General features: G+C 41.7%; 2 protein-coding genes across 5 annotated transcripts in view; one reads left to right on the top strand and one right to left on the bottom strand.

Moving 5' to 3' along the window:
- Nucleotides 1–16,299, bottom strand: part of PCYT1B (phosphate cytidylyltransferase 1B, choline) — a 31,761-nt gene extending 15,462 nt beyond the window's left edge. Inside the window, exons 1-3 of one of the 4 annotated variants that reach the window (XM_082219974.1) lie at nucleotides 16,071–16,299; nucleotides 13,078–13,295; nucleotides 4,163–4,254 (exon numbers count right to left, since the gene is read on the bottom strand). In XM_082219974.1, the coding sequence (XP_082076100.1) occupies nucleotides 4,163–4,254; nucleotides 13,078–13,090 (105 nt within the window). In that variant the 5' untranslated portion in view covers nucleotides 13,091–13,295; nucleotides 16,071–16,299. Of the gene's footprint in view, nucleotides 1–4,162; nucleotides 4,255–7,836; nucleotides 8,712–13,077; nucleotides 13,296–16,070 lie in introns of those variants that run through there. The other 3 variants (XM_082219973.1, XM_082219975.1, XM_082219972.1) reach the window with 3 other exon arrangements.
- Nucleotides 16,300–16,411: 112 nt separating this feature from the next.
- POLA1 (DNA polymerase alpha 1, catalytic subunit) overlaps nucleotides 16,412–25,093 on the top strand; it is a 186,151-nt gene continuing 177,469 nt past the window's right edge. The window contains exons 1-4 of the mRNA XM_082219941.1: nucleotides 16,412–16,580; nucleotides 22,320–22,441; nucleotides 22,739–22,835; nucleotides 23,993–24,073. Coding sequence (XP_082076067.1) covers nucleotides 16,529–16,580; nucleotides 22,320–22,441; nucleotides 22,739–22,835; nucleotides 23,993–24,073 — 352 coding nt within the window. The 5' untranslated portion in view covers nucleotides 16,412–16,528. The remainder of the gene's footprint in view (nucleotides 16,581–22,319; nucleotides 22,442–22,738; nucleotides 22,836–23,992; nucleotides 24,074–25,093) is intronic.

Below are 25,093 nucleotides of genomic sequence, written 5' to 3'. Positions count from 1 at the left end.
AAGGCAGCTTGCACAACCAATATTTTCTATTCCCCTTCTTGTGCCTGGAGCTCCTTGTAACACCAAATACCTTTCCAGAAGGCAGGGGGGTTAACAGCAGAGGATGTGTCTTAACCATCAATGCTTTCCCCTATTTTTTGTTAATTTGGAGATATGCTTTGATGGGTGAATTTGCTGCCCAGAAAAACCAACAGTTCTGCCCAACAGGGACTGGGAATAAACTGGGCTTGCCCATACACACATCTTCTTCAAAGAGTCCACACCCTTTTCCTCAATATGATTTTGTCCTAGAGAGCTGCAGACAAGGTAACCAACTTTGTGGCATATTTCTACTCCATGAGCTGTTCACAGCAGCACAAATGAAAATAATTGCTCCTGTCCTTTCAGACAAGAGAAGGATTACAAGAGCCCTTGATCCTTCCTGTTTGGGGTGCGATTTACTATAGAAAATCACAATTTTTCTTGCTTATGTTTTCAAAACAGTCCTTTAGGAACAGAAAGCTTTCTTAACAAGAACCAGATACATCCCATTCTAGACTTGATATTTCAACTCTACATTGACTTCTGGGAGCCATTCCATTGGGCCTGAATAGCTGCTTAAGAAGGGATATCATTTTCTAATAAAAAAATGAGGCGGGTCAGTCTAGACATTCTGCATTTTTAGATGACTCGAACCAGGAGCACTGTACCATGTGATTTTCCTCAAATGTGTTGTTTAGCTTTTAATCCCAATAAAATCTATGGCCCAGATGAGAAGAGCTAGTCTTTCCGTGCACTAAAATATTTCTGCTATTCTGGAGCTCTGGTGTCATATCATCTCCTTTAACTGCTCTTTAAAAGTCTTGAGAGCCATAAAAGAGAATTGAATAATTAGGGCAAAGAAAACATCTTGTTCATTACTACTGCTATCTGTTACATAAACATGTGGGGAAAGTAACATTAAAGGGATTTTTAAGCGTGTAAAATCTGTTACATATACCTAGTACTACTACTTCTGATGTGCAATGTACACTTAAATCAAACTTTAAGGGTTGGGTTTTGTGGAAACTGACTGACCACGGAGCACAGTGTTTCCTTTTTATTATACATGACCATACAGTCTGGGCTCTTTCCTATATTTTCTAATCACTGTCTTTTCCCCTTGTGTCTTTGTAATAGTTGAGTGCTAAACTGCCTTTTTATTTCTAAGCAAGGTCAAGTTACACAACATCCAATACAATGTGGTTCATGCTGGGATAAAGAGGAAGGTAGAGATGTTAAAACAATAATGGCTATGGTCCCACGCCTAGAAGATGATAATCTTGACTTAGCTAGTAAAAGGCTGTTTCCTGGGAGATAACCTAAAGAAAATAGACCTGTTTTGTGGTCGTTTCTCTTGCCACTCTTGCGCCTCTCTCCTTGCTTGGTAGAATAGGGAAAGCTTTTGGATTATGGATGCTTGGGAATTCTGAAAGGCCTTCCTTTGCCACCCACTGAACAGTTTATGCTAGCATTACAGCTTATCAGAGGGAATAGTCTTCAAGCCTTCAGCTTCAAAGTTTTCTTAATGCTTCCCACTGGTCTGGCTAGTGCTGCACAAAAGTTTGCAGCAACCAGTGTTTTATTGGTCTGGAAAGATCCAGACTGAGTTCTGGCTCAGAGCCTGATACTTGTGATCATGGGACCACTGAACCCGAGGTTTCTCTGAACCAGGACACATAGAACCTGAGTTAGGGCCCTCACAGGTGAATATCCCTAAGCCAGAGGAACTAAGTGCCTCCCACGCTCCCTTGCATACCCTCCAACATTCCTCCAATGAAAATAGGGACACCCCATTCCATAATGATTATTTTATTATTTATAAAGGTAAAGGTATACCTGACCATTAGGTCCAGTCGTGGCCTACTCTGGGGTTGCAGTGCTCATCTCTCTCTATAGGCCAAAGGAGCCAGCGTACAGCTTCTGGGTTATGTGGCCAGCATGACTAAGCCACTTCTGGCGAACCAGAGCAGTGCACGGAAACACCGTTTACCTTCCCGCCGGAGCGGTACCTATTTATCTACTTGCACTTGATGTCCTTTCAAACTGCTAGGTGGGCAGGAGCTGGGACTGAACAACAGGAGCTCACCCGTTGCGGGGATTCGAACCACCGACCTTCTGATCGGCAAGTCCTAGGCTCTGCGGTTTAGACCACAGCGCCACCTGCATCCTACACATTTTACTGGGTTGCCCCAGCCATTCTGGGCAGCTTCTAACGTATATAAAAACATAAAAAATTAAACATTTTTTTAAAAAAACTTCACTATGTAGAATCGCCTTCAGACAGCTTGGGGTTCAGATAACTCCATACCCTCCAACCTTTCTCTAATGAAGATAGGGACATCCTAAGGAAAAGTGGGATATTCTGGAATCAAATCAGAAACTGGGGCGGCTTCTCTAAATCAGGGACGTCCTTGGAAAATAGGGACATTTGGAGGGTCTGCCCTTGCAGGTTCAGTGGCACTAGGAGTGCACCAGGTATGACGTCATGGAATGCAGAAGGACCCATTTTCAGCCAGAGGGTTCACACTTTAAGGGACTTTAGTTCCCCAAAAGGGGATGACACCAAGGGTAGGTGGACTGGAGGCAGAGGCTCAAAAGGCCTTCATTCATTTCCAATTCTGATCTAAGCTATTCCTGTTGCCTTGCTCCATAAGCTCCCTCTGCTGGTCTGTAACAGGACACAAGTTCTCTCATCACTCCAGTGAGCAACACTGCAAGCCTATACCTGTCGACTCAGATTTAAGTCGCACCAAATTCAAGTGGACTTACTCCCACATATGTAGCTTTGCATAGATTGCAGCTTAAAACACGTGAGTTCTACTCACAAAATCTCTGGGTGTACATAGGGCATATGAATTATCTCAGCGAAGAAAAATGGAAAGCAATGTTCTACTTTTTTATATTAAAAAATGCTTATATTCTGCCCTTTTGGTATCTACCTTATTATTGCTTCCACTTTGGGTTGAATGTGTGGCTCTACTACACCTGATTAGACACTGTCATCCAGCACCAAGGGCCTTCTGGTGGTTCCCACACTGCAATAAGTGAAGCTACAGAGAACCATGCAGAGGGCCTTCTTGGTAGCTGCGCCCACCCTGTGGAATGCCCTCCCATCAGTTGTCAAGGAGATGAGTAATTATATATATTTTAGGAGACCTCTGAAGGCACCCCTGTATAGGGAAGCTTTTTAAGGTTTAATTTTACTATGTTTTCATATATGCTGGAAGCTGCCCAGAGTGGGCAGGGTACAAATAATAAAATATTATTATTATTATTGAATTTATATACTGTCCTATGCCCGGAGATTTCAGGGCGGTTCACAGAATAAAATCAAAATATAAAACCACAAAATATATAATCAAAATAAAAACAACTACCCAATAACACACACACACACTCCGGCAAAACCCACATTTTAAGAGGGCATAGGATGACAATCAAATCAACCAAAGGCCTGGTTAAAAAGGAATGTTTTTGCCTGGCGCCTAAAGGCATATAATGAAGGCACCAGATAAACTTCCCTGAGGAGAGCATTCCACAGACGGGGAGCCACTGCTGAGAAGGCCTGTTCTCATGTTGCCACCCTCCGGACCTCTTGAAGAGAAGGCACACCATCAGAAGATGGTCCCGGCGTCCGGGTAGGTTCATATGGAAATAGACGGTCATTGAGGTATTGTGGTCCTGAGCCATTTAAGGCTTTATAGGTCAAAGCCAGCACTTTGAATTGGGCCCAGAAATTAATTAGTAGCCAGTGCAGTCGGACCAGGATCAGTGTAATATGCTCAATCTGTCTTGCTCTGGTGAGCAACCAGGCTGCTGAATTCTGCACTAGCTGAAGTTTCTAAACTGTCTTCAGAGGCAGCCCTACATATAACACATTGCAGTAATCTCACCTTGAGGTTACCAGAGCATGGACAACAGTAGTTAGGCTATCCCTGTCCAGATAGGGGCAAAGCAGGGCCACCAGCTGAAGCTGATGGAAGGCACTCCGGTCCACTGAAGCCACCTAAAGCCTCGAGTGATAGCAAGGGATCCAGGAGTACCCCAAGCTACAAACCTGCTCCTTCAGAGGAAGTGTAACCCCATCAAGAGCAGGTGATCTCCCACCCATCTGGTCTAGGGAACCACCCACTAACAGTACCTCAGTTTTATCTGGATTGAATTTCAGTTTGTTGGCTCTCATCCAGTCTATTACTGAGGCAAGACACTGGTCCAGCACTTCCACTGCCTCACCTGCAGATGTAATGGAGAAATAGAGCTGAGTGTCATCAGCATACTGCTGACAACATCCTCCAAACCTCCAGATAACCCCACCTAGCGGTTTCATGTAGATGTTAAACAATGTGGGGGGTAGGACTGAGCCCTGAGGAACCCCACGGTGAAAGTTCCATGGGGCTGAAAAGCATTCCCTAAGCAACACCCTCTGGGAACGACCATCCCAGTAGGACTGGGACCACCACAAAGCGATGCTGCCCACCTCTAGTTCAGACAGTCGCTCCAGAAGGATACCATGGTCAATGGTATCGAAAGCCACTGAGAGGTTGAGAAGAATTAACAGGGACATCTTCCCTTGTCTCTTTCTTGACAGAGGTCATCACACAGGGTGACCAAAGCAGTTTCTGTGCCAAAACCAAGCCTAAACCCCAACTGAAATGGATCCAGAATATCAGTTTCTTCCAAAAGTGCCTGGATCTGGTCTTTTGTAAGTGGTATATAAATTTTGTTAAATAACTAACTACATGACTGATAATGAAGTACTTTGTTAGTGCATTGCCTATAAACTTCAAAGCTCCCAGAGGCCCCTTCAAATGTTCTGAAATTCATAGGACAAGGATAGCTAACATTGTGCCCTCCAGATGTTGTTGGGCTATATGGGAGCTGTTGTCCACCACATTAGCTACCTCTGTCATGGGGTGTGCCTTTCTCTTGTGACTATGCCCCCTCAGATTTTGTGTGGCAAACTCCTTGTGTGAAAGCACTTCCATGTGAAATCAACCTAATTGAATAAAGCTCACAACTTCAGTGTTTCTCTGGCAACCATCTAAATATTCTTATATACATATCCGCAGCACCACTAGAGCTAGTGTGAAGACTAAATGTTGGATTTCACTTCCCACAAGCCCCAGGAAGAATGGCCAATTGTAATAGATGGTGGGGATTGCAGTTTTTAAACTGAATCTAACATTAGAGGGGAAAAGCTTATACAATTCTGTATTCCTTATTTGTTTTCTAATTCTTTTTTTATCTGATAGGGTTATTGGAGGCCATTTGCTCCTGTAGACCTTGCTTCAGTGAGCAGGGAGGGGAGGGAGCCTTGTAATTTTCTGATCCTTTTGAGTTTAGAGGCCCAGAATCAGTTGGCATGGGAACTCTTTCAGAATCCTACTGGTTCTTTATGTTGTCTATATTCTGAGGGTTTCAAACACAGACTGCAATTTTCATGTGGGATGATTTCAATCAAACAACTCCAATATACAGTGGTACCTCTGGTTACGTACTTAATTCGTAGCGGAGGTCCGTTCTTAACCTGAAACTGTTCTTAACCTGAAGCACCACTTTAGCTAATGGGGCCTCCTGCTGCCGCCGTGCCACTGGCGCACAATTTCTGTTCTCATCCTGAAGCAAAGTTCTTAACCCAAGGTAATATTTCTGGGTTAGCGGAGTCTGTAACCTGAAGCGTCTGTAACCTGAAGCATCTGTAACCCGAGGTACCACTGTATGTACAAAGTCATTTCCTGCATTGTCCTATTTATTCTCTACCACTTCAATAAATGTTTCTTGCTGAATCCTGACCAAATGAAAGCTGTATTTTCTTGACCTTTGCTAACAGCACATTTATTTCATGCAGGACTTAGATTATGGCTAGGAATACGTACAGTCCCACCATATGCTTATTTTAGAAGTTAAAGTGTTCCATAAGTCTTGATTAACACAGTGTCACTCCTGTCTTTCATTCAAAACGCTGTGTAAATTGAAAACAAACTCTGGTAATATTAATATAGTTCTTGAAGCAATAAATATTCCCAGATGAATGCTACAACAATAGGCAAAATGCATATGCAAGTACCAAGTTCACACTAGACCTGGTTCAAATCCACACTCAGCCATGAAGCTCACTTGGTAATTTTGGACCAGTCAACTTCTCTTGGCCTAATCTACATCATAGAGTTGTTGTGAGGATAAAATGGGAACAGGGAGAACTATGTATGCCACCCTGAGCTCCTTGCAGGAAAGGCAGGATATAAAGAAACAATAAATAAATAAATAAATAATTTTCATTCTTCTCGTCTGATGATGGGATTCTAATATATTCCAGGATAGTTTTGTTGTGCATGAGGTTTCAACAGGAAACTCTTTAATAGTTATCATAAGCACATTTCAATGCAAAATGTCTGTAACCGCCTCCATGCTTTAAACAAAACATTTTTTAAAAAACCCCAACTCATCCCTATTAAAAAGTTAATTTAAGTCACGTTCATCAATTATTATGGAATTTTAATAGCGTCTAAAATAGAAAGTTGAATGTAAGCATTAAATAATTGTTTAAACACTGGTAAAAAATCAAAGTTATTATTCCATTTCAGTGTTAAATAGTCTCCATGGGAAAGTATTAAACTACTGCCTACGTCACAGTGACAGCTTGGCAAATTGGCTGCCTGAGTTTTGCTTTCTCAGGAGGCAGTGATAGGAGTGATTAAACTACTTTTTAGGAAACAAAAATGGGGAAAAGTATTTATCGCTATGGAAAACAGTATGCAGCCCCCAGGGTACTTCGTATTAGATTGCTGGGGCGTGGTTAGGATTAAGCTAGATATCCTTTTCATGTACCCATCACAGAATACCCATCACTGACTCCCAGGTAAGTTGGCCTAGTAGTGTTGCTTACTTACTTTTGGAAGTAAACCCAATCCTATTCACATACATCAGAGGCCATTTCTTTACCCTTCCTAATTGTAATCTGCTAGTGCACTCATCTCTTACAATGCAAACCTTTCATAGTAGCTCTTATAGTATCTCAAGCATAACTTATGCAACGAACAACTTCAGAGAATCACCAAGCTGAACTCTTTATCCCCCCCCCCCTTATAAAAAATCTGAGCAAAATTTTTGATTGGGACAAAATGTATATGTGAAACAATGGTAATGAAAATATTCAAAGTGGGTGCTGGTCTAATTCAGAACAGCATCCATGCAGTGAGGAAGGGATTATTAATTCTATACGCAGCTAGCTTCCTTACAAACACAGTTTCTATAGATTAATTACTGAAGAAATGCAGATTTTTCTCCTAATGCTACTGTCCCAACTCATATGCTCTCAACTGCTTGAAAGTAATATCATCCATTTTGTGCACACTGGAATCCCTGAAAACCAAAACAAAAAGTGAGATCTGTTACATTCTTTTCCAGTGTTTCTCTAAAAGGCAGTTTTTGCTTTTTTGATGGTTAAATCCCTTCTTCCCTGCCATTTCATTTTTTAAATCAGCAGAAAGGCAAAGAACAGGCAAGGAGTAAAGGAAGAGTTCTGTTGCAATCTGAACCTAACAAAGGGATGGGGAAAGCACCATTTTTTAATTGTATTTTTGCATCTCAGTTGAAAGAGAGAAACATGCAAGAATCCCTAAATTGTCTTTCTTAATGCAGTAGATATAATTAATACTTTGTAATACACATTTTTACAATATAGGCAATAAACACAAAGAGCTAAAATGGATGAAGCTGTTTTCTAATTTCTATTCAGGCTATAAAGTACTGATTTCATTACATCCTAATGAGACAAAGAGCTCAAATAAATGTATCCTTTTGTCTCTTACTTACCAGTCGAGGCTGAGGACATGTGTGTTCTATCTCCTCCATGGTTTCTGAAGGAAGCTCATTAGAAAGAGATGTTGGGAAACCTGTTTCTGACTCAGCATTAGTTGCAAGCACTGGCATGGCCAGCGAATGCTGCTTGCGGTGATGCCCTCTCTGCTATTCTCTTCTCAGTCAGATAATGTTTTCCTTTCTCATGTAATTCTCTCCCCCGCCTTCTCCCCCTTCGCTTCTTTTCCTTCCCTTGAGAAATTAAAGGTTTTTCTTTCAAGGAGAAGCCAAGAGGCAAGGCCTCAGTTTATCACTATAACAACCCAGCTAGCAACAGAGCAGCTGGTACAGGATACAGTATTCTGATTTGCATGGTGCCTTCTGGTTGGTTCCTGTCATCATAGTACCACTTCAACTGAGCTATGTGATATATACTGGGAGGCGGGCTGATATGAATGCCAGCAGAACATCTCTCTCCCTCACCCCTCTTTATATGGTGCTTTTGAAGTTTTTGGTACAAACACAGATGTATTTATGCATTATACAAATCTCCTTCAAAGCTTTATTGCAAAGTATATATCTACATGGCTATATCTTTTCTGATTTTGCAAAAACAAAAAGCAGTCTTTATTTATCTGAAGAATATTGGTTTAAGACTTCATATTCTATTTCAGTACGCGTTTGGATGCATGACCTGCTTTATTTTTCCTGAATTAAATATGCTAATTGCTCATACACATTTGGATGCAAAAATGCCCAGTATATACATACATCTAATTTAGGATTTTGCACATTCCAGACCAGTACTAACAATCAGCATGGTGAGGCAAAACAGATTACTTACAACCACCTCTCGGTAAGTAACCTAACCCTCTTATCAGGCCAACTCTCACACAGTTTTTACATAGTTAAATCAACATGGGTGGACTTTTTCTTTGAATGCTGACACGTGTGTAATATCAGCAGTGTTGAGGTGCTGAAAGGACAGCTCTTCAGATAAATAGTATTCATGTGATTATTATTATGTATGATTATTTTTATTTTTACATGTAACCCGAACTCCGTAGAAGGCCTACACTAATACAATAAATGTTTTGCATTCAGAAGGTCACAGGCTTAATTTCCAGCATATCCAGGTAGAGGAGCTGGAAAAGATCTCATCTGTAATCTTGGAGATTGTATGAACAATATTGAGCTACATGGACTAGTGATCTAATTCAGTATAAGGCAGGGTTTTGTGTAGCCAGTCCTCAGTTCGTACTCCTAATATCATCCACACTTCAGTAGCTGAATTGTTTACTAAACCATATACAGTAGCTGTGTGCCACTTATTTTTAAAATCTGCCATGCTCACAAATAACACTGAATAAATTATGACTGCTTTAGATGTTTGAAATTGTGGTGTGTTTGCAAGAATCCATCCAGAACCATGAGCCATAGATAGCCTAAGAAATCAAACTAAGGCATAGTCCCAAGCAAATCTCAAAGTCTTCATGTCATTATATTCTGGAAACTCCAATTAACAGTTGGATGTAGTTCCTGTTCTCAAGCACAGGTAGGCAGGCAAGCGGAAAATGTGAGGTAGGCCAGAGAGAAAGAGTGTGTTTTAGGGAGAGAGAGAGCCAAACCAAAAGAGAGAGCTGCCTGCATATCTAAACCAGCAGCCTATCTAAACTTCAGATGCAAAACCAAGCTAGCATTTCCTGGAGGCTTGCTAATCCCAATCAGGCTGCAACTGGTGAGCAACAAGTGAAGCACAGACATTAAACCAACTAGGGCCTGAAGAACTCTGGCATGGTATTCAGTCCTAACAGATGGCGCTTATAGGTATGGAAGCTGCATTCTGGATAACTGATATATCACAAAAATAAGAGACATCTGAAGTGTATTTGGGGTTTTGCCTTCTTTCCACACATCTACTTAGATATCTATGACAGTTCATGTAATTTCATGTAGCACTTGTAGAGCTCCAGGTATGTGTCTGATAAGTGGACAATCTAGTAGATGGTTGTTTTGACCATCTTTTGTGTCCATTTCACATCACATGACTTACAGGACTCATACCCTTCAAAAACCCATATTTATTTATTACAAGATATAATACACAGCCACCTATGGAATTCTCCCGATCCATGAGAGCTTCTAGCATCCCAGAGATCCAACAGCACAAGCAAGAGGACACAAAGAAAGCTGGCACTGATCTGAAACAGGGCAGGTCCAGCACACTAGACATAACTGCAGGTATAGGCCCAGAGATTCTTGGTGTGAATTCAGGACCATGGCCAGCAATTTCCCAACTAAGGTTACAGAAGTGACCTCAGCTCTAGCCTGGAGCAACGGGTCGGGGTTTTATGTTCTAGCCAGCAGTGTCTTTCTGGGAGCTCCATCCCCTTAAGTGACTACATCTTTAAGGACCTGTGTCTTGTTCTTCAGACACTAGCTCCTTCCAGGAGGTGAAGGCTAGAATAGTAGTGATTTGGTTGACTAACACTTCCCAAATTGGGAAAAGTTTCTTCTGTTCACTGGAAGAGCCTGAGGTCCACTCCTTAGAGGGCAGTGATATTTCACCAGGTTTTAGTGTATGGTGTGCAGGATCCAAGATGGAGGGCTCTGCTTAGGAAAGGGGGGTGAGTTGGTCTGACTTCTCTGAGCAGTTGATATTTCAGTCTTAATACCAGGCCATGATAAATGTTAAGCTTTTGCAACAAAGTAAACAGGCAACTCAAAGCACTTCCAGGCAGTGACTAACACCCACAATCCATATGGGGCTGATTATGCTTATTGTTGCTAGTGCAAATGTACTGGCAGGATCTGCATGAACCACTGCTGGCACAGTCAACATCCAGTACTAGATGGCATTTTCCTAGAGGGAACTTTTGCTTCCTGTCTGGAGCTCTGGGTACCAGTGGAAGCAGATCTCTGAAAGCACTTTTAGTTGTGGAAGTTGCTTTGACTCTAGCAACATAATTAAAAACAACATCCTTAGTGAAATGGAAGCTAAACCAGCTGTAGCAGAATGACTCATAGCTAAAGCTTTACAGATAAGCTGTATTATTTAAATGTCACTTCAGACAAAGAGGATGGCTTTATGCAGAGGAGAAGGGGTGAAAGTCAGAAGAGAAAGCAAAAAAAGGCATATAAAATGGACTATGGAGGAAGTTCAGAGTTTGTGAGATGTAGGAGTAACAAAACAAATCAAAACAGTGTAACAAAACTTCACCAAAATTCACTATATTGGGGTGGGGGGAGATCAGGACAAATGTTTTACTTATTTTTGTCTTATCATTAAGGCTGAAATCTTCTGCAAACTAAAGAATAATTCCCAATGATTTTCTGTTGTATAAAAGCCTTTTTACTCAAGAGTTTTCAGTCACTGCATGAATAAAGCATTTATGTTGCAGGGAAATCAAACTGCCCCATTACTCAAAAATTTGTTGTTGGAAAAATATGACAAACTGCAACATATTCTTGTAGCTAATGTATTATTGGTGATAATAATATAATAATAATAATTTTTTATTTATACCCCGCCCTCCCCAGCCAAGGCCGGGCTCAGAGCGGCTTACAAGCAATAATAAAAACAAGATGAATGATTACAACTTAAAAACAAAAATAAAATACAACATTAAAATAATGGAACATTAAAATATAATACTTCGGAATGGTCAAAGCACCTTATTTAAGTTTATATACAATTGTGGCATGCCATTCTTGGGGAGATCCATTATATTCTCTCTTTCCACCTTCAGGTCTTAAGACTCACCAGCTTATGCAGACTTTTGGGTTTTAATAGATACTGCTGAAATGCAGACTTTTGGGTTTTAATAGATACTGCTGAAATGACATATTTTTCACTGGGCTATTCTGGTGCTGTTTTCCAAGTGTTTTCTTTTTTGTGACTCTGATATGGTATTTTTAAAACTTGCATTCTTGTGGTTTTAGATTGTGATTTTATAGTTTTAGTGTTTGGAGACATTGCTAGCCACTTTGAATATAGTTGCATAGGAAAATGAGATGGAAACCTATTACATTAAGTAAACAATAATTGTATTAAGTATCCTTTACAACAACAGCCTTGTGAGGAAGGTCAGCAGCACCGTGTATTTAGCTAGGGATGACAATAAAACAACAAACAGGCGCTTCTCCTCTGAAAAAAAGTATTTGATTGTGTTCTGGCTCCCACACATGGTCATAGCTTGGTGGCTGGCAAAGGCTTTATTGCAAAATTCACTTCAATGCTGAACCATTTATCACGCTACATGGTTCAGAAGTTCACAGCGGAGTTAGGCATAAGCTAAGGCAATGTCCAAAAACTTGATACCCCATCCATATATGCCTTTTCTGAAGAGCAGGGTGGGCACATTTATTCCTGCAGCTGCCACCCCAAGCCATAGGACTGGGCAAGCAAACAGACACTGTTATGAATACAGGATGGGTTTGCTGGGTCTGCCTTTGCTGCATCTTTGCAAATGGAGGTGGAAATGACAAGATTGACTCATTGTCTGATCTAGCCTCAGGTGCCCCTCTAGGGGTGGGAAGCAGTTTGCAGGCAGGAGGCAGTGCTGCATCAAGTCAAGTCGCTCTGTCACTGTACTCTGGATGTCTGATGACCAATGTAGAGATCGTCCCTGACAATCCACTCTGCACCTCTTCAGTACCCAGTTTAGAACCTTCCAGACAGCTGGGTCCCTCCCCAGGATCCAGCGCCACATCCCATTATCCCCCCCCCGCCTCTGCCCAGCCCTAACAAGAAGTCTCCATGGGGCCCATGACTCATTGGGCATCTGGCAGCCTTACCAATTTTTAATGCAAGTGCTAAAATTTGCTTACTAAGTCATAATGGCATACAAGAATATTGAAGAAATGAGGGATGTCACATCACCCACTGCAGACTGTTTACCACAACGCAATCGTAACTTTTCTACTAAATTTTGTACATTTAAACTACTGTCTCACTATTTACTTTGGTGCCTTAGCTTGCAATATACTATAGCCTCAAATAATGTGTACACCCTTTTGAGAGGTGGTGGTGGAAATCAGTCATTGTGGTCTAAGACCCTAAAGCTGTATTTGCTGTAATATGTATCAATAAAGATGTGCATCTTTACATTGCTACTTCACAAGTCATTTTTGGCAAAACGTACAGATTATAAATGTTAAAATAAATAAAATCTTGTTCATGAGTAATTATCTGATTTTATAATTACATGTATGATTGATTTATTTTTAGCAGAGAGAAATAAAAGCATCACTCACCTTTCGCTGACATTTGTAGGAATGAATTGCTGCAGCTCCTTCTATTTTGCGTTTTTGATGGCCCACCATTCTTACTAATGTGCTTCTCTTTCACTTTGCTTTCTGAGGTTTTCACTTACAAACTGAGCATGTTTAAAGTTGTTCTGAGTCACCTGATAAAACGTCAGGGTGTTTTTTCCCCTCCTCAAAGAAGTGGACAAAGGTTATGCCAAGCTGTTCTGTATGACGAGGATTAAAGATCATGTCAGCATAAGCTGCTGGTGATAAGACTATTTACAATATGACGACCCAAGTCTACATGCAGTTTTTCTCCTTCTCAAGCCTTTGAACATTTATATGCACTTAAACCCAAGCAAAATCCATTGAGATTCAACTGGAGTTATACAGTGAGAGGAACTAGCATGGTTATTTTGAATTAAAGTTGTAAGAAAGAAATAATTAAGTACTGTAAGTTGCACAAACAACTTTAGAACCAGGATAAAAAGGCTATTCTTTTAAGCTGAACTGGAGCTATGGCAACAGTTTCAGTTTGTAAAATTAACTGTGTCATTGGTTAACATTCTGGTGTTGATTGAATGAGAAAAACAGTTTAGTTGGCAAGAGCAGAGGAGTGTGGTTCAATACTCCAATGTCGTATTTTATACACAAAAATAATTAAAATGTTTGCATAGGAGGTTGAGTGGCTATGGAGCAAGATCTAAATGAGACTTTTACTAAGCTTGTTAACAACAAACTTTGACCTGCAAAATGTGGGCAGCTATCACATGGCCTTGAATGTGCTGTCTCTCTGCCTCAGTCCCCCAGTATTAAAATAGGGTCATGAATACTATTAAAGTGTGGCCTACTTCATTGATATGTGTTATGGGTCTTCATGACAGCGCCCCCAGTCTAGCTAATACTGTATTATTTGTGACAAAAGCTGCAAGCTTAAGCACAGTTACTTGGGCATAAGTTGCATAAGTTGCTTCTGAGTGAACATTTATGTATTTGTGCCATTTCTAGAACAACCCACTGATCAAAGTTCCCAAGGGAGTTTACAGAAATCTATAAATTATGCAAATACAATGCAATCCATAAGACAACCTCAATACAAATAACATAAAACCACAGAGCCAGTGTAAAACCTCACCCAAACCATCTAAAAACAGACAAGCATGATACTGTATATAAAAAACAACCTTAAAGCAGCAAAGACAAAGCAATTCATGCCCAGATCTAAATGCACTAAATAATTATCAAGATGTCTAAGGCTTTCCTGTCAACTTCCCCAACAAGCACAGAATTGAGATGGATGTCCTTATTTACAGTAAGGACCCCTGACCATTAGGTCCAGTCGTGACCGACTCTGGGGTTGCAGTGCTCATCTCGCTTTATTGGATGAGGGAGCCGGCATGGGAGTCATGTGGCCAGCATGACTAAGCCACTTCTGACGAACCAGAGCAGCGCACAGAAACGCCGTTTACCTTCCCGCTGGAGTGGTACCTATTTATCTACTTGCACTTTGATGTACTTTCGAAGTGCTAGGTCAGTGTTTCCCAACCTTGGGCCTCCAGCTGTTTTTGGACTACAACTCCCATCATCCCTAGCTAGCAAGACCAGTGGTCAGGGATGATGGGAATTGTAGTTCAAAAACAGCTGGCGGCCCAAGGTTGGGAAACACTGTGCTAGGTGGGCAGGAGCAGGGACCGAGCAACGGGAGCTCACCCTGTCGCAGGGATTCGTACCTCCAACCTTCTGATCGGTAAGTCCTAGGCTCAGTGGTTTAACCCACAGTGCCACCCACGTCCCTTATTTACAGTAGGGAATGTCTATAGCACAGTAGAAGTGTACATATAGAAGCTTTCAGAAAGGAAGCCTGTAGCTCAGTGGCAGAGCATTTGCTTTTCATGCAGAAGGTCACAGGTTCAGTTCTCAGCATCTCTAGGTAGGGTTGAGTCAGACCCTGGAGAGCCACTGCCAGTCAGGGTAGGGAGTATTGAACTGGATAACCAATGATCTGACTCATATGGCAGGTTTCTGTGTCTGAGGTTCAACTCCTAGCAGCTCCGGTTAAAAAGATCAAATAGTAGGTGATGGGAAAGACCTCTGACCGCTGCAGTCAAGAGCAGGCAACACTGGCCATTGTCCAATTCAGTATGATACAGTTCCATAAGTATTTTTAAAATTAAATTTCTACCCTGCCCTTCCTCCCAAAGGAGTCCATGGTGGCAAATGTGAAAGCACCAGGAAAAAGTAGCCAAAATGTTAAATGTGCAGGTGCATGTATGTGCTTGTTTAGTCTATTATTATTATTATTAAAAATACAAACACTTAGGAGTGTGGGGAGAATTGCGACTGTGTCACACAGGAATGGAGGTTTACCCCATTTAGACGGAAATAACCTCGTTGAACATGCCACCTTTCTTTAGAAAGAAAGCCATTGTCTTGTTTACAGTGGCCTAATAAGGTTGCATACACACTGACTATATTTTAAAAACACATTCCCCAGACCCAAATAATTCTGGGTATTGTAGTTTGTTCAGTTACTGGGAATTGTACTGGTGAGGGATAAACCACAGTGCCTATTATTCTTTGAGGGAAGGAATGTGCTTTGAATGTGCTTTAAAGGTATAGTGTGCATGTAGAGCTGGACTAGTACCATATACTGTACTGTAAAACCATTTTCACATTAAGTTATGCTAGAAATAATTAGCAGCAAGAATTGCTATATAACTACATATAACAGAAGTTATAGATAACCCCCCTGCAATAGGCTCTACCATACTTATTATTTACATTATGTAATACAAGCACCCAAACATTATTTAAAGGAAACATGGGCACCCTTGCCACAAACAAATAATAAAATCACCACAATTAAAGCAACGCATCGGCAGGTAAAAAAAATAAACCAAATAAGAGTCACAATTTTAGTCTTTAAAGCTAAGAATTCAAACCCGTTCCAAGCATGGGAAGTAAAAGTCCAAAGATGCGCAAGAAATGACATTAATTACATTTACAAATCTAGTTGCCTGTTTTAGGCATGAAGAAAGGTAACCTAGGGTTTGCAAACATACTGCAGCCATAATTCGCCCCTGTCCGTATCTTTTTATCCCACCACATTCGGAATGCACGAAAGTACAAAGAAGGAAACGATGCACAGCTTTCCATCACCATCGCCGTGCGCGCGCATTCACACACACACCCCCTCCCTTCCCTCCTCCCCAACTCGCCGCCTCCCCGAAGCAGCCAGCCGAGGTGCCGCTCAGCCACTCTTATGGCTCTTTCCCTTCGACCCCGAAGCGGAATAGGAAGGACGGATGTCGTCACCGCGGCTCCTGATTGGCTGCTCGCCTGGCCGGGGCACTTGGGTCTCTTTTCTCGCGCCACTTTCAGGCGCTTTGGCGCGAGAGCGTGGAGTTGCGGGCCGGGTTTGGAGGAGCTGCGCGCGGCAGTCTGCTCCCTCTCCGCCATGGATTTGAGCGAGAGCCCGCGCGACGGGGCTGGCGACCGCTGCCATGGAGGTGAGAGGGAGGCGGCGCCGCCGTCGGGGCGGGCGGGGCGGGGGTGGAAGGGAGCGAGGGGTTGAAGGAGGGTGGCGGCGCAGGGCCAGTTAAGTGTGGAGTCCCGGGCGGCAGAAGCTGCAACCGCGCGTGGTTGTTTGTCTTTTGACTTGAGGCTAAACCACTGCAAACGGGGAAGGTGGATTTGGGGGCATGCGTCCTGGATGGAGAGAGAAAGGCGGGACAACGTCATGTACTGGTATGTTTACCTGGAAGGAAGTCACACTGGTTTCTATGGTGCTTGCTCTCGGGGATGTATGTGGGGATAGTGTTTCTTCCTCCTGTGACACCTTTGCTTTCATTTGCCACCAAAAACGCCACTTACAAACCTTGACATTTTACATTTGCATGGTGTACGTGGTTCAATAGGAATCTAAAAGAAACACACCCTTGCGGGTGCCCATTGGATGTCTTCCTCTTAACAAACCTTTGAAGTGGAGATTCTTATCTGAGTCTTTATTTCCATTGGACTAGAAATTGTGTGTGTGTGTGTGTGTGAGAGAGAGAGAGAGAGAGAGAGAGATATTATACATATAATAATATAATATAATATAATATAATATAATATAATATAATATAATATAATATAATAGTATTGTTAAGTTTGGGCTGTTTCCCCAAATGGCCAGTGACTGGAGACAGCACCCCTGCAGCATTGCTCTTTTAAGATGCAGCTAGCTACCTGGCAGGCTGGATAGAGTTAGGGTAATTGTGAAAGGCAAATGAACAGAGGCAGAGGCTCATCTACTAGTTGGTTTAGCTACCTCACAAGGGAGTTGTGAGGGAAGCATGGAACGAAAATGTTGTTGCTGCTTCCCTGTTGTCTTCAGGGTTACATAGGTTCTCCTCTCTAAAGTTAAAGAAAGAGAGTTGGTGACTTGAAAGAGTTTTTATTTTGCTGAGGAGTTGGGTAAGAAGTGCCTTAAAGTCGGGTTTGTGAGATATGTGTAAATTGGGGGGACATGGGGAGGAGCACAAAGGTTTGATGAAATGAGAGGGGAGTGACTTGGCAACATTGCTGTCCAATAAAGCATGGAGCAAATGCAGTAGAAAATTCCTTTCCTCTTCTGAAAAAGTATCTGGGTTTTTGAAGTGTGGGCCCATAAAAGTTACTAAGGATGTAATCTTGTAACCTTCACATCAGAGAGAGAGAGAGGGGCTTCTGTCAAGGTCAGCATGCAAAGTATTGCACTGTAGTTCACAAATATTACTTGCCTGGCTGCCCACACATTTCCCGGCCTGGTGCCCGTCAGATGTTTTGGACTACAATTACCATCTGTCCTAGCTGATAAGAATTGCAGTTCAAAACATCTGGAGGGCATCAGATTGGGAAAGCATATTGATGGCCTGGAAATGGGTGGGGGTGGGAGGGCCAGCTATCCTTAGTTGACAACTGCTTTCTAGCCTGATTGTCTGTGGCACGAATCACCTCCAGGCAATCAAGCAAGAGGCTATTTTCAAGCCTGCAGCAGTGTGTGTAATAATTGCTCAAAATGAAAATGCTTTTTTGTGTTTTAAAGCTGACAGCAATACTTAGATGAGCCTTGATTTTCTCCCCCCAAAGATCTTTTGAATGCTTTTAGAAGGAATCATTTATGGAGAACATGATGGTGATACATGGAAATACGTTTCAATTGTAATCTGTCATGGAGAGAAGATTAATGTTAAGGTTTTACACTTTCCTAGTACTTCTAATTAGTACTGTTCTATAACTGTAATTGTTTAGTGATGGCAGATATTGCTGTGTCTGCAAACAGCAAAAAAAGCTTTCCCTCTGCATTTTTATGCTTATGAATACTTATGTATTCATCTGACTTAATGCCTTCACTTTTTTTTTAAAAAAAACCCTGCTTTTAATGTCTACAAATCTTTAGGGGTTTTTCTGCACAATCCTAAGCTTTTCTGTTTAGAAGCCTCATAGAGTTCAATATAACATTCTCCCATTTATGTAGACTTTTATGTGCAATTAGGTCCATAAAATTAGCAAAACAGAAATGAATTTCATTTAGATTTCTGTTTTGATAAATGACAGCAAGGATATATTGATAGTAATCATTGATGATGCTTAAACTAGTGCAGGAAATATTTGGGAAACGCTTACTTAACTTGGATTAGATGGGTGTCAAACCTACTTGCTTGAACAGCAAATGGTAACCTTCTCTGAATATAAAGTGTGAATTAACTGTGTGTGTGTGTGTGCGTGCAACAGGAATAAAGGTGCTAGCGATATCTTCTTCTGTTGCTGTTTCAGCTGCCTTCCCTGTGCATTTTAGAGCTTTACATAATTAGGGTTCTAAAATATGTGGGAAGCCTTCATGAGTAAAAAGGTGCCCTGCTTCTGACAGTCAGGTAAGTCAGAAGGTGACTGAAATGGCAACTTCTGCCCTTCCCCTGTGCCTGAATAGGGCTATTGTTAAAAAGCAATTTGAGCCAAAGGCTGAAAATATTACCTGAACAGTTGGGAATGTGAGGAGATTTTTGTATGGGAGGAGTGTCACCTGCGGGACAAGGCACCAAGATAAGGTTGCCTTCCCAAAGCAACATTGAACTAAATAGTTCTTAATACAAAAACTGTTAAGACACTTGTACAGTGATTAAAACATTTTTTTTTGTAAGCTAGGGTTGGTAATTAACAATATTTATTCTTTCAAATATGAATAGCTCATGTAAATAGAAATGAATAAATATTTCAAATTCGTAGGCTCTAGCATATGTTGCTTGAAAGCTCTGAGAAGGCCTCATGCATCATAGAGACTTTTCACTGCTCTTGTGTATGTGTGATATGTCCGTACAAGCTGAAAATTGGAGGAGATGAAGTTTCATTTAGTAAAAAAAGTGAAAATGTTGGCCCTGCTAATTTTGTGCTCCATGGATACCTCAGAAGCTGCTAAAATACCAAGAATGTTTGATCTGAAGGATTTAACATGGAAGCCCTGCCAATTCACAGGGAAGACTTTTTTAAATTTTATCATCTATATAAATCCATTTATTTGCTTTTACTTTGTTTTGTGAAAGTGTCATATTCTCAGGATTAATTTTCTGGTGTCTTGAGTAGCTATAGTTTTTCTGGTTTTTTTAAAGCAGGACTCGTTTATTTATTATAAACTTCATATTATGCTTAATGCTGCAATGCAAATACAAGCTGGCTACTTCTGAGTAAACAACACAGTAGACCTGGTTTGCATGTAATGCTAAGCCAAACCATGGTTTAGCACAGGTGCATGGGAGTCTGTAGGCTCCCAGACCACTTTGCTTCTTCTCTGGTCCTGCTGCTGTAAGCCAAGCCATGGCCCGGGGCCCGGCATGTCATCCAAACCTGAGCCTGTGATTTGTCTCACTCCAGACAAACCATGAAGCACAACCAAGTCTTGTCCTTGGCTTACAATTCATGGCCTGTCTGAAAGAGACAAACCATGAAAGCAGATTCAAAAATTATGCAAAGTCAAACCGTGGCCCGGGAAGATGGTTTGTGTTTTTGTTTTGCTGTGCCAGCTGAGAGGCCCAGCTTGGGCCCATAGCAGATAGGTAGACAGGCTTTACTTTAGAGCTTTGGTCAGCTCAGCTCCACCCCCCAAACACCCTGTGTTGATTCTGGCTACTGCCTTCCTGTGTTTTTGGCAGGCACAGCTGGTGAAGCTCCCCTTGGTTGGAACAGCTGAGCAGAGTTATATGTTGGGACTCCTGCTCCACTGTGGAAGGTTAGGGCTTTGGAATGTTTTGTCTCAGTGCAATCCTCATACAGTGGTACTTTGGGTTACATACGCTTCAGGTTCCATACGCTTCAGGTTACAGACTCCGCTAACCCAGAAATAGGACCTCGGGTTAAGAACTTTGCTCCAGGATGAGAACAGAAATCGTGCTCTGGTGGCGTGGCAGCAGAGGGAGACCCCATTAGCTAAAGTGGTGCTTCAGGTTAAGAACAGTTTCAGGTTAAGAACGGACCTCCGGAACGAATTAAGTACTTAACCCGAGGTAGCACTGTACAAGTTTACTTAGACATAGGCGAAGTGGAGTTCAGTAGGAGTCACATCCTAGGTATTTGTGTATAGAATTGTAGTCTTTTGTATTGTTTCAATGTTACCGTCAAGACTTGGAAATTATTTTTATTAAAATACTTGTAAATAATTGACAAAACAATTAAATAAAAGGAATTTCTGTTACACTGGATAACAACTGTAATGCAAACTCACCTGCTACAGCTCTTGACACCATTTGCACAGTCTAGCTTTGCTGTCCCTCATTCCTGTTGCACCCCCAGAAAATCCTCTGGGCTCAGGGGGTCCTCAGGAAAGGTTTGGGGAGTGGGGGGCCACCATGGGTCAGTCAGAGGCAGCTTGTAGGAACAGTTCCCCCTTCCTGATGCCTCACCATGCCACACCAACAGCTTCTGACCCATGGGTGTAGTAGGGGGAGGCAGCTGCCCCCCCATCAAGTAAATAAATAACAATACTTAACTAAAAGTAGAAATTGTAGAAAAATTTTGATGGCTTTTTTTGAGCACTTGGGGTCAAAAGAAAGTAATTTAAAACAGCTGTTGCTGAGACATTTCATTCCCAATCTGCTAAACAGCCAGACAGAGAAGAAGAAGAAGAGTTTGGATTTGATATCCCGCCTTTCACTCCCCTTCAGGAGTCTCAAAGCGGCTAACATTCTCCTTTCCCTTCCTCCCCCACAACAAACACTCTGTGAGGTGAGTGGGGCTGAGAGACTTCAAAGAAGTGTGACTTGCCCAAGGTCACCCAGCAGCTGCATGTGGAGGAGCGGAGACACAAACCCGGTTCCCCAGATTACGAGTCTACCACTCTTAACCACTACACCACACTGGCTGGTGACAGATGGGTATCCTGCCCCCTCCCCCAACATAAATCCTGGCTACAGCCATGTTCTGACCTGATTTTTCTGGGGGCTGTAGTGGATGCAGCCAAAATTTAAATTTTATGTTAGAAAAATGGAGACACAGAAAATAGTTAACATACTAACCAGAGAACTATGCATTAGATATATAGATTTTTGCTATGTGTAGTTAGCTATCTAAGGGATGCGGGTGGCGCTGTGGGTTAAACCACAGAGCCTAGGACTTGCCGATCGGATGGTTGGCAGTTCGAATCCCCGCGATGGAGTGAGCTCCCGTTGCTCGGTCCCTGCTCCTGCCAACCTAGCAGTTCTGAAGCACGTCAAAGTGCAAGTAGATAAATAGGTATTGCTCCAGCAGAAGGTAAACAGCGTTTCCGTGCACTGCTCTGGTTCGCCAGAAGCAGCTTAGTCATGCTGGCCACATGACTCGGAAGCTGTACGCCAGCTCCCTCGGCCAATAAAGCAAGATAAGCGCCGCAGCCCCAGAGTCGGTCACGACTGGACCTAATGGTCAGGGCTCCCTTTACCTTTACCTTAGTTAGCTATCTGAGAAAAGTTCATTGCTAATCACCAGCTTCTGAGCTTGACTAATTGCTATTCGCTATGTTGTCAATTTTTATGTTTTCATTTTAAGAAATGGAGAACATTCTGTCAAAACATATAGTAAAATTTCTTTAATTTTTAATTTTGCAGGAAAATTTATTCGCAGGTTTTACTTAATGTCACATTTAAAAACCTCTCTCATTGGCCATGGCATTTGATTATTGGTATCATAATGGTGTGCTTATTTAAATGTTGTGCACTCTGTTTTTAACCTTTGTTAATAATTACTGTTGTGCCTTTCAGAAGCTGATTCTGCAAACCTTACATCTTCACGTTCACGTCGTGAGAAGAAAGTTAAAAAAGGGAGACAAGAAGCATTGGAACGTTTGAAAAAAGCAAAAGGTGGTGAAAAAATAAAATATGAGGTAACTAAAATGTTCTGGCTTTAGTTCCACGGAAATGCATAATGGGGAAGTGCTACTGTGTTGTGCTCTGTGTGTGTGTGTGTGTGTGTGTGTGTGAGAGAGAGAGAGAGAGAGAGAGAGAGAGAGACAGAGAGAAAGGTACCTACATTTACTCATTAAATGTGCTTATCAGTGTTATCTTTATATAAATAGAAGTCCTGACCAGGTCTGCATATCTGACTTAGTCATTTACTTTATTTTCTGGCCCATTTGAAAAGAGGGACAGTTACAATGGTTGCTCCCAACTTCTTATTGCAGGTTGAAGAGTTCACAAGTGTTTATGATGAAATTGATGAAGAACAATACTCCAAGATTGTCAGAGAACGGCAGGATGATGACTGGATTGTGGATGATGGTTTGTGAAGTGGATTTAATTTTTCACTCTTGACTTTGTGCTGACATTAAAACAGCTATTCTTCCCTTGGTTTGGATAATCTTTGCTATATGCAATTTTTTTAAAAAAAAATCCCATAGAGATTATCCAATTCCTTGTGTGCATCCAAAGGAACTTATTAAGCAGAGGGCCTTCTCAGTGGTGGTGCCTGCCCTGTGGAACGCCCTCCCACCAGATGTCAAGGAAATAAACAACCATATGACTTTTAGAAGACATCTGAAGGCAGCCCTGTTTAGGGAAGTTTTTAATGTTTGATGGTTTAATATCCTGTTTTTAATATCCTGTTGGAAGCCTCCCATAGTGGCTGGGGAGGCCTGGCCATATGGGCGGGGTATAAATAATAAATTATTATTATTAGGCTAAAAAATGAAACTGGTCTGAACAGTGCTTTTATCGATGAGTTCTGCAAAATAACTTGTGGCCTGGTTATGTGGCTTTGCACATTGTTAACAGAAATTGGACCATAGTGTTCAGGGTGGGAGTGGGATTTTCCTCAAAACTGATGTATTAATAGAGGGGCCACAATAGCCACTTGTTATGAGCTGGTTGTGCTTACTGTAGGCCACTAGAATATGTGAAAAGCTGGCACAACCCTGTAAAAAGCTTTCAGTAAAGTAAATGGTCAAGGGTTGGTGTTAGGTTGATAGTCACAAGTTGTCTAGCTGTTCCTGGCCAACTTACTATGCTTAGGTTGCAGTTTGCACAATTGCAACCAAAGCATATGTTGGTTGGGCCATTCGGGCTTTGATCCACAAATTACTTCATGGAGGGCATGTTCACATTTAAGCTTACTAAGCAGAAAGTAGGTCATTGGTTTTTAGTAGAACTTAATTTAATGTATCAAGGACCAGGAGATGAGAATGTTGACGATACATGTGGAATCTATAAGCTGCATTTCCCCCCCTGAGTGACCGAGCTGATGCATATTTTAGAAACACCCCTCACAAATGAAGCGGTCGTGTTGAATTTGTAACAATATTTTTGTTGGCAAGAGGACACTCTAAATACAAGTTACAAAATGATGGAAAATCAAGAGGAACTTGGCTGACCTTCACACCCAGATAGAGTCTGGGTTTGTCTGCTGCCGTTGGTTAAAGTATGACACTTTCCCTACATAGATGGTGTTGGCTACGTAGAAGATGGCAGGGAGATTTTCGATGAAGAGTTGGAAGATGATGCTCTTGATTCCAGCAAGAAAAGTGAGTGAACTTTTTTTTAGCAGCTTTCCTGAGAGGGAGTTAATTAAAATTAGACTGAAGAATAGACATAGCAACTCATTGAAAGGGTACACATTTTTATATCGCTGAAGGACAAAGTGGAGTTTCCCTGGCGTTGCTAGGAGCGTTCAGGCTTTGGATGATATCTTAAACCAGCGGTTCTCAACCTGTGGGTCCCCAGATGCTGTTGGACTACAACTCCCATCATCCCTGAGCTCTGGCCTTGCTAGCTGGGGGTGATGGGAGTTGTAGTTCAACAACATCTGGGGACCCGCAGGTTGAGAAAGGCTGTCTTAAACGGATGTTATTCTGAAACAGTAGTGGACATTTCCAATTGCCTCTTTGAGGCCATGTCAAGAAGGACAGAGTAGAGAGCATATGCATTATATTGCTCTTATCTGTAATAAATACTTACTGGTGTTTTGCTTTTAGTGTTTGAATGTGTCAAATGCCAGTTCAGGTAACTGCATCCTTTTTCTGCTGCAGGAAGCAATTCCACTGCGTTGCTGTACAAATAAATCATTTAATCAATCAGCGTTCATGTTTTTAGAGTAGCAATAGAAAGTTAAGTTGAAGGGGGGGGGGGAGTAATTTCAAGAAAATGCTCTGAGAAGTGGCAACTGAAACATTAACAGACCTTTTGTTTATTTCATAGAAATTATACATTGCTTTATTGTAAAAAACCCCACACACCTCAAAATGGTTTACAAAAAGATAAGACAAGAAAATCAAGAAAAAAAATGACTTTACAAGATGCAGTAGTTAAAATGCAAAAATGGATTAAAATTACCTCAACTTTCTAAGCATCTGCGTAGGCTTGTCGTAAGCAAGAATGTTTTTAGCAGGCCCTGAAAAGGGTAAAGTGAAGGTGCTTGCTTGATCTCAATAAGCAGAGAGTTCTAAAGTCTCATTAAATGTCCAGGTTCTTACAAATGTGGAATAGGTGTTATGTGGCCCTGGAGTAGGGCTACTTATACCCATCAAAGTGGTCAAATGGGCACG

Source organism: Podarcis vaucheri, assembly GCF_965113315.1.
Source record: "Podarcis vaucheri genome assembly, chromosome: 4".
NCBI classification, from domain to species: domain Eukaryota; kingdom Metazoa; phylum Chordata; class Lepidosauria; order Squamata; family Lacertidae; genus Podarcis; species Podarcis vaucheri.
The sequence above is the reverse complement of the archived record's forward strand: the minus strand, read 5'-3'. Positions and strand labels throughout refer to the sequence as shown.